General features: G+C 37.6%; 2 protein-coding genes across 2 annotated transcripts in view; one reads left to right on the top strand and one right to left on the bottom strand.

Annotated features, from left to right (window-relative positions):
* The first annotated feature begins 28 nt into the window (after positions 1 to 28).
* PIH1D2 (PIH1 domain containing 2) lies at positions 29 to 5978 on the top strand. The gene is made up of 7 exons (XM_032838343.1): positions 29 to 46; positions 327 to 529; positions 1121 to 1244; positions 1619 to 1864; positions 2466 to 2719; positions 5166 to 5296; positions 5645 to 5978. The coding sequence occupies exons 2-7, from the start codon at positions 353 to 355 to the stop codon at positions 5664 to 5666; spliced, it is 954 nt and encodes a 317-aa protein (XP_032694234.1). The 5' UTR covers positions 29 to 46; positions 327 to 352; the 3' UTR covers positions 5667 to 5978.
* A 1356-nt stretch (positions 5979 to 7334) lies between these two features.
* The window catches only part of DLAT (dihydrolipoamide S-acetyltransferase), a 28055-nt gene continuing 25802 nt past the window's right edge, over positions 7335 to 9587 (bottom strand). Inside the window, exon 14 of the mRNA XM_032838341.1 lies at positions 7335 to 9327. Coding sequence (XP_032694232.1) covers positions 9198 to 9327 — 130 coding nt within the window. The 3' untranslated portion in view covers positions 7335 to 9197. The remainder of the gene's footprint in view (positions 9328 to 9587) is intronic.

Raw genomic sequence — 9587 nt, 5'->3', positions numbered from 1 at the left:
ACTAGTCAGCCCATACCCGTATCCGAACAAGAGAATGGGTCACCAGGTAATCCCGACTTTAACTGACTACTCTCCCCTCAGTGCTGGTGAGAGTCCAGGCAGAGGTGAGGACTTGCCCGGGAGGACAACTTGAGAATTTAAGAAGGTGGATTAGATAATTAGAGAATAAGGTAAAGGAAAGTGGTGCTGAGCCACAGTGTTTTAGACACAGGTGCTAACGTCACCAAAACAACTCCTGACCTGTTTGTTCCTCCTCCTTGAAAAGAAGAGATGAACCATTAATTACACAAGACTTTCCCCCCCGCTTAAGTCCTATCTTTCCACAGACTCAAGAGGCCTATTTACCTTAATCATGGAGTCTTCCTCAAAGGGCCTGCTCACCCAAGTTACTCAGTTCTGGAACCTCCTAGACGATCTGGCTGAAAGTAATCCTGAGAGCTACGAGAAGTTCATTGAACAGCAGCTGAAAGAAGGGAAGCAGCTCTGTGCCACGCCAGAACCACAGCTCTGTCTACAAACCAGGATCCTAGTATGTGGTGTTGGTACCCAGGGATGGGAGGCCTTGAGTGAAAGAATCCTGGAATAATCCGAGAATCAGTTATGTTTGGCTTTTGCTACTTTAAGAAAACTTGAGGGGCACTGCCACTCTAAAGGGGGAGTGAAACATGGATGATGATGAAGGATTAAGAATGGGAAATTCACATTTGATATATTTTGGAGATCTCAAAGTCATTTTCTACTAGAACAAGAAAAAAGCAATGTAATGATTTAACAGAAACTCAGAGAATTGGAAGTTTTTTCAAATAAAGAGAACTTACTTGGCTGGGAGGTAAGGAAGTACTGAAATAGGGTCATATTCACCTAGAATCTGCTTAAATCAGTGCCCCGTCCTTCCTCCCAGTTCCTCTGGGAGCAGCAATGGGATCTCCATGAAAACTCAGTAGCTTGGGGGAAATCAGGTAACAGTGTCATTTTCAAACACAGTTTTAATGCATGGAATGGCTTACTTGGAGCCTAAAATTCTCACTCTTCAAATTCTGTGATGAGTTACCATTAGGATTATTATAAAATGAAAAAAAAAAACTAGGTTTTGAGATATGCAAAATTATTTGCTTTTTAGAAACCCAAGGAAAAAGTACTTTTTATTAACCTGTGTCAGTGGAAAAGGATCCCAGCTCCCCAGTCAGCCACTCATCCAGTACCTCTAAGGGTTGGAACACCAGAAGATATGTCTGAGACATCAGGTACACAGAATTAAGGGAGAGGAAGCACATTTTAAAAACTTTATTGGGAATAATAATGATCAGATTTTACTTGGTAAGAGGCATTACAAGTAAAATATTTTATTTGGTTGTAATGTAGTTAATAATTAATAAGCATACCTTTATGTATATGAATTGAATGCTATTCAGTTTTTTCTAACAGTAACCCATATAAAATGCCAAGAAATGCCATAATTGGAAATGTATTTAGCACCATTGTGATTATCTCTGAAAAATACAGGAGTAGAATTTATGCTTTCTAGTTTTATCCAGGATTATGACTTACTATATTACCTGACAATATCATTAGTGAAACAAGTTATCTTCATTTCACATCCTCTGAATTACACACACAGATGTTTATACAGTCATCGATGTTGCCTACAGTCCTGATGTTCTCCAGGCAGCAGAAAAGGACCAAGTAAAAAAAGATCAATTAATACGGATGGCCATGAAATGCATTGAGGAACAATTCCAGTTCACTCTCTCACACTCTTACAGTATTGCTAAATTTAGAATAAAAGGAAGCATTCAAAGGATGAAACAAAATCTGATGGGAATACAAGCTGACCCCACAGATTTAAGAGAGAAAATGAGAAAGGGTAAGTTAATGACTGTAAATGGAAATTCTAACTGATTTAAAATTGTTTTGCATCCTGCGTACATTTTGCAAACTAAAAATCTTGATTTAAAAAGATTAGAATCTTAAGATAGAAAAATATAAAGATTAGATATTAGAAATATTAACATGTCCTTAAAGATTTTTAAATCCTGCAAACTTTTTAACAAAGTTCTTTGGCTTAAGATTCTTTTTTTTTTTTTTTAAAGATTTTACTTATTTTATAAAAGAGATTTTATTTATGTATTTGAGAGAGAGAAACCACAGGGGGTAGGATTGGGGGGCGGGAGCAGAGAGGGAGAATCTCAAGCAGACTCCCCACTGAGCACGGAGCCCAACGCAGGGCTCTATTTCACCATCCTGAGGTCATGCCCTGAACTGAAATCAATAGTCAGATGCTTAACCTTACTGAGCCACCCAGGTGCCCCAGGTTTAAGATTCTTTTAGATTCCCAAACCAAATCAGCTTCAGCTTCAGCTGCCATTTTGGCTAATGCCACATATATTACAGTTCATAGCCTGATGGCATTTTATGTTGTGGATTAATTTTGTGATTTCATCTCCCCCCATTTTTTTTTCCATAAGAACTAAGCCTTGAACAGATTAGTGCTGTGAGCAATCCAGATCACTTTCAGCTTTTATTGCCAAAAGAAGTTGCAAGCAAAGCAAGGTGTCTGATTGAGGAGATTTCCAGCTCAGAGACCCAGGTAGAGATGAAGGAACCAGCCTATGAATTAAAAACTGTGGCTGACCAGAATGATAAACCTCTGGAAATTGAAATAAAAGTTGAATTACCTGGTATGGATTCCGTCGCTCTCTGTGATCTTCGTGTTTCTGAGGTAAGTCAAACAGGTAATACTGTAAACTTTGCCAACTTTCACTATATTATGCTGTAGTAAAAAAAAAAAACACCACCATCTCAGTGGTTTATAGCAGTTTGCTCAGGCTGTATGTCAGGTAGGTCTGCTCTGTTCCAGGAGTCTTGCCCATTTCAAGATAAAGGTAAGATACGCAATTCTCACAGAAGAGAGAAAACAGAAATGGCCAAGCCATGCAATGAATCTTAAAACTTCCTCTCAAGGACGCCTGGGTGGCTCAGTCAGTTAAGCCTCTGCCTTCAGCTCAGGTCATGATCCCAGGATCCTGGGATCGAGTCCCATGTGGGGTTCCTTGCTTAGCAGGGAGCCTGCTTCTCTCTCTGCCTCTGCCTGCTTGTGCTCTCTCTCTCTCTCTCTCTGACAAATAAATAAATACATAAAATCTTAAAAAAAAAAAAACTTCCTCTCAGACATAGTATATATCACTTTTACTCACATTCTATTGGCCAAATTTAAGGCACAAGTTCAAATACTACATCAACAGGGCTGGGAAGAATATACTCACAGGTAGTCACAGGAATTCAAATGGCAAGAATGTATAATCCTCTAACAGAAGAAAGCAAAAAATTGGCATAAGTCCTACAATCTACTACAGTCCACTCTCAAGGACACAATTATTTGCTTCTTTCCCCAAAAAAGGCATCTCCAATCCTAGTCAGCCTCTGAAATACAAGATTTTGCCATTATAATCTTCATCTCCTCTTGAACCACAGACCTATGAGCTACAAAGACAGGTAATCTACTGCCATAGGCACACGCACCATACAATGTGGAACGGAGAGAGGATAAACATAATTAACAGTCTCAGTTTGGAAATTAGGAAAATAAGAGGGACACAGCAGCTTTTGGTGCACAGCAGTTCTGAAATCCCATTAGGCAGATGTTGTCAGTGTCCCTTTCCTGGGGGTAGAGGCGTTCTTGGGTAGAGAACCAAGATTCCTTGATTACCTAGCCCCCTAGTTCCATTGTTTTCCATGACTTTCAGCTTCATTCTCTGGGTGGTGGTTCCCTTTATCTTACCCACACTGGCCACATCAGAAAAGAACATTGCAGAATATGTCATCCTTATGTGCTGAGCAGTTTACTCACCCTTTTACACACTTTTGGGATGTTGGGGGTCCAAAGGTCATTTTAAATGTTTTAGTCAAGGCTAGTACCATTTTATTTCTTTAATTCCAATCAGTGCCATACCCCACAATTCTTTATTTGACATGTCCATTTTTCAATGGCCTGTCTTTTTTTTTTTTAAAGATTTTATTTATTTATTTGACAGAGATCACAATTAGGCAGAGAGGCAGGGAGAGAGAGAGAGAAGGAAGCAGGCTCCCTGCTGGGCAGAGAGCCCGACGTGGGGCTCGATCCCAGGACCCTGGGATCATGACCTGAGCCGAAGGCAGAGGCTTTAACCCACTGAGCCACCCAGGCGCCCCTGGCCTGTCTTTTTTTTTACTTAATTGCTGTCATTTGAGCCAAACATAAGGATTAACTGGGCTCCACCTTAATCCAGTTAGAGGTTTTAACAAAGAGTATAATGATGTGTAATTCAGTCTTTACTTCTAGGCTGTCTTAATCAGTCTTTGGAGGTAAGAAATAAATTCTCAATTTTATTTTTTTACTGGTTTAAAATAAAAATTAGTTCCATTTCTCAGCCTTGAAGTCTTAGAATTTCTGGGCTCTGTATATTCTTTTTTTAAGATTTTATTTATTTATTTGACAGAGAGATCACAAGTAGGCAGAGAGGCAGGCAGAGAGAGGAGGAAGCAGGCTCCCTGCCTAGCAGAGGGCCCCATGCGGGACTTGATCCCAGAACCCTGTGATCATGACCTGAGTAGAGGCTTAACCCACTGAGCCACCCAGGTGCCCCTCTGTGTATTCTTTCAATCCTACTTGCAAACTGGGAAATTCTTTTCTAAGCCCATTTCTTTTTGTAGTAGCTTATTAAATGTAGCCAATAGAAACAATGCATGTTGCCAATATTCTATTTTCATACTTTTGCTAATGCCACACATTAATGGCATACAGTTACTTGTCTTTCAAATTACTGTGCTGGTTTTCCTAAGGGCTTTATCGCTATAAAACATGGGTCACCATTTTTCCTATTGCCAATACAGTTCCTCGCTATTTGCTGGTCAGCCACAAAGTCAATGCCACATAATATAGGATGGCAACACCCGATTTATGGCTTTGTATCAGTTAACTTTTGATGTATTGAGCAGCAGTAACAAAAACTCTCAAAACCTCAGGGAGTTACAACAGCAGCTGTACAAGCTCATTGCAAGTCACATGGCAGTGAGATCCTCCTCTTATGGGAAACGAGTGAATAACTGGGAATAATCCAGTACACATATTTTAACCAGGAAATACTTTCTACCTCATCTTTTAAAATACTTTGGTTTGTTTTTCTTAGGATGATTTATTGATCGAGGTCTCTGAGAAGTACAGATTACATCTGAATCTTCCAGAATTTGTGGATACTGAAATGACTACAGCCAAATTTATCAAAGAGAAAGCTACATTAATCATCACAATGCCATTGGTGTAAGTCAAGAGCATCATTTGCTTTGGGTTTTCAGTGCTAAAGGCATGTGAATGAGAGGACCTTTATAATGGGTGAAGAGGTAGTGGTTTACCTTAAATACTAGTATTTTCTAAGAATTCTTTTTGATGGAGTGAGATTCTCCAACTTATGTTTATCTTTAAAAAAAAACACTCAAATTTGGCTAGACAGAAACTCTTATAATGGTATTGCCATGATATACTTGTTTTGAAGCTATTTCTAATGGTCTTAAAGTAACAAATTGTCACTTGGGAAAATTCTGTTTCCAAGTAAATTGTGAAAATTCTTGGTTTACTGGTTGAAATTCTGGTTTACTTGGTTGTCTCTAGCAAATTTTTGCATCAGGAATAAGTCTCAAACTGTGTGAATTTTCTAATACCAAGAAGAACTGAAGCAGTGAAAGTTTCCTCCAGCTATGAATTTATAGGGCCAATGTAGTAGTATGCAAACCTATGCTTCTATGAACCTCTGTACTACTACAACAGTTCTGATGGGAGGAGTCCAAGTTACCCAGATCTTTTAATATCAAAGAAGAGACTTGTCTGTGGACTGGATACCACGATGCAGTTAACAATAACAGGATGTTATTGTACAGAAGATGTAAAATACATCTAGCCCTAAGAAAAAGGATGTGACTTTGGGACAAGTGCCTTTCTCCTATGAAAATAAAAGACAAAAGCGATGTATTTACCAACTTCCATTCATCTGTCAGATGGTTGTTCAATACAAAGGTATTAACTTTGATGTTCACATCAAACTTTAAACATCCTTAATCATTTTTCCTAGATACAGTACAGCTTCCTTGTAATAGTTTCTAGTTCAACATAAGGTCTTTAAAGTCCTTATTAATTTCAAAGCTTTTTAACTTAGAAACAAATCTAGTATCTAGAATAGAAAGAATTGATATATGATATTTAGAAGTATATGATGTCCTAAAGTTAACACAGCTATTATATTCTCTTCCATCAAAAAAACTCGGAATGCTTTCACCTTACTTTCTCTTCTACAAAATCACTGTCAATACTTGTCCTACACACTCCCATACCTAACCACACAGAAGTGGTTCAATCTCTGCTCTGGCACTCTCGGCATTTGGGTGTTACTTTTGCCAGCAGCTTAGTGTTTGTGTACTCATTAGTAAAATGTGTTTCAAAATCTAGCATGCTTAATTTTAAATTTACATGCTTATTTTCCAAAATATTTTACTTATTTCGATGGATTTTTATATTCATAAAAACTTCTCCTCCCTCTCCCCCAAAATGTAAAACTTTGCCCAGGAAGAACATTAATAGCTGTGAAGTAGTTTAATCTAAATCTTACCAAGTTTTTTTTCCTTCAAACTGGAAATTGAGGTGAATATTAATTATCCTTGATTTAGAGACTAGATTTTTCTAGAAGCTTGTTTTATTTTTTAAGGTTAGAGAGTGTGTGTATGTGTGTGGGTGTGTGGGGGGGGGAGCAGAAAGAGAGGCAGGAGAGGAGAAGCAAACACTCCCTATGCAGGGTTCAGTCTTACCACTTGGAGATCATGACCTGAACCAAAACCAACAGTCAGACACTCAACTGACTGAGCCACCCAGGTGCCCCTACAAACTTGGTTTTAGATCATTATCAGTAGTGATTATTTTCCCATGTATTCCAGGCTTTGGGTATTACTAGGTGAGAAGTACTCCTTGCAACATAGTCATACGATCTCTCAGGCCAGTTAACTTCTTTAACTCCTTTTCCAGACCATGCCTTGGGATACCATAACTTCACTCACAAACCTCAGGCTTGGTGTAAAGTATCTAACACGTCCAGACTATGCTTTCATCTCGCTGTATGGCACCCTCCACCATGCAGTGCTTCAGTTAACTCCCTAAGCTTCAGGTATTAGATTGCATCCTCCTAAACTCAGTCTTCTCTTTCACTAATTCTACATGCTTAAAATGCATTTCTATTAAGAGTGTACACATATATAGCTATCTCTGGCTTTAATGTGAAAAATAATTACCAACACATCAAAAATTAGACAAGACACACTGAAAACATCTAGTTTAATTTTTAAATAATTTTAACCAAAATTTTTAACTTTTTTCAGTTCTGGTAAGAGAAATAGACTGAATCCAGATTTGGATTATACCCCAGATTAATTTTTAACTCCAAATAATTTTTATTAGAAGACAACCTTTTATTTTTCTTTCAAGGGAACAACAGAGCCATAAGCATTTGCCAAAAATGAATTATCTTTGAAGTTTCATGTATTTGAACCAGGTGTGGCTCACACCGCTGGTCCCTTCTGATTAGCTTGTTCCTTCTTCACAATCTTCAATTCAAGCTAACATTACTAATTACTGAAAAATCAATTTAACGTACTGTACTGTTTTCATAATACAGTAAGGGAAATATTCTGGAATATATGCAGTGTCACTTCTGCATCATTTAATAAAGAACATTTAGAAATAGATTCAACACTGAAAGACCTAAGTTTCAGGGGACTGCTCCACATATATACAAGGAAACACTGGTCAGATTTATTTTAAATAATCATAAACAATTCCAAATAATTTATTAAAAACACATCAATGGAAAGTCTGGAATTGGGATAACGTGCCAAATTCATTTTTATTATCCTGAATATCACAATATCACCTCTTCCACTCCCCCTCCCCTAAGAAGAAAGGCAAATTGTAACAAAATGGAAAAAAACATTTAGGCTGATAAGGCAGCAAGCAACTTATTTTGTTTCTTTCCAATAGGATTTTAGGACTTTCTTATTGTACATGAGACAACACTGAGTGGAAAAACACAGAACACTTTCTTTGTACACACTGAACATTTTTTACTTTATCCAAGTAGAAATGACCACTTTGCTTCTAATCTTTTAGCACTCCCAACTGCTTAGCAACGTCTCTCTCCCCCTCTTCCCTTCAGACAGGACTTGGTGGTAAATGGACTTTGGCACATATCTCACTAGAAACCATATTTTACATATGTACACTTACTCCACAGTTTCTTGATAACAGATTTCCAAAGCCATTTGAGTAACAGATTCTGATAATTTAAGTTCATTTGCAAGTAACCAACGGTTAATTATTGAGGAATAATTTCTACTTTCTGTTAAATTCTATAAGCATATTCTTTTATTTGGAGGTAATTTTAAATTCTGCTATCAAAATTACGCATGTAAGTTGTTTAAATAAATACCCACACAAATTCTTTTATAACAAGTCCCGGTTTATATTTATATCTTCATCTCAAGGGGCAAAACAACCATTTTGGGGATTCATAGAAAAATAAACAAAGGACAGACAGCTGGTTGGAGAAGTCTAAGAGAACGTTAACTTTTAAAATTTCACTTATTTTTCTTGAAGTTCTCTACCCTTCCCATCCATAATAAACCAGGATCATGTAACAGAAAAATTTAGATTAGGGTTAAATTCCAAAATCAAGTTCAATTCAGAGCCTTTCTCCAAAGAGAATGGACTTCTCTTTTTTCCTTGACTTGTCTTTCTCTCAAATGAGCAAAACATTTGAGGCAATTAAACTTCAAAACCTCAAGGTTTCATCCAGATTACCTTTACGTATCTGTTTCAACAGGGAACCACAATTCTAGCTCTACATTTCCCAATGGAAGTACTTATCACCAAAAGGCCAGGCCACATATTCCCTTGACTAGGAATACACAGTTCAAAATCTGGTGTTCATTAAATGTGTACAATATGTGGGTGTAATTGGCATTTAAAAAATTCAGTAATGCCCATTACAAATAACTTATCTGGACAGACTCAAAAACAACTGGTTAACTTTAAAATAAAAAGAACCACCTGTGTAATAACATATTTATATCATGGTAAGAATGAACCATTGTGACCTGGGAGAGTCTAGAAATTCTTCGGTTAATTATAACAACATGGTGATAGGTTTTTCAAGGTACTTTCTAAACTCAGCAAGCCACTGGGCTCCAACTGCTCCATCCACAACCCGATGATCACAACTGAGTGTAACAGACATCATGCTAGCCACATCAAATCTAGGAAAAGATAAAAACAGTATTAGGTATGCTGAAAGCAATTACTAGCTTTTAGCCAGTAACCAACCCAAATGCCAGCTCCAACCGAATGATATTATTTTCCACCTACTCTTTAAGTTCTATACACCAAAGAGCCATCTGGAACACGGGCTGACAAACTACAGCCCACAGGCCAAATCCCACCAAATGTAGGTATTCTGGAATTCATTTACGTATTGCTTACATCTGCTTTCTCACTACAATATTTGCAACAGAGACCA

This window comes from Lontra canadensis, unplaced genomic scaffold, assembly GCF_010015895.1.
Source record: "Lontra canadensis isolate GAN:19392208 unplaced genomic scaffold, GSC_riverotter_1.0 scaffold104, whole genome shotgun sequence".
In the NCBI taxonomy this organism is placed as follows: Eukaryota; Metazoa; Chordata; class Mammalia; order Carnivora; family Mustelidae; genus Lontra; species Lontra canadensis.
The sequence above is the reverse complement of the archived record's forward strand: the minus strand, read 5'-3'. Positions and strand labels throughout refer to the sequence as shown.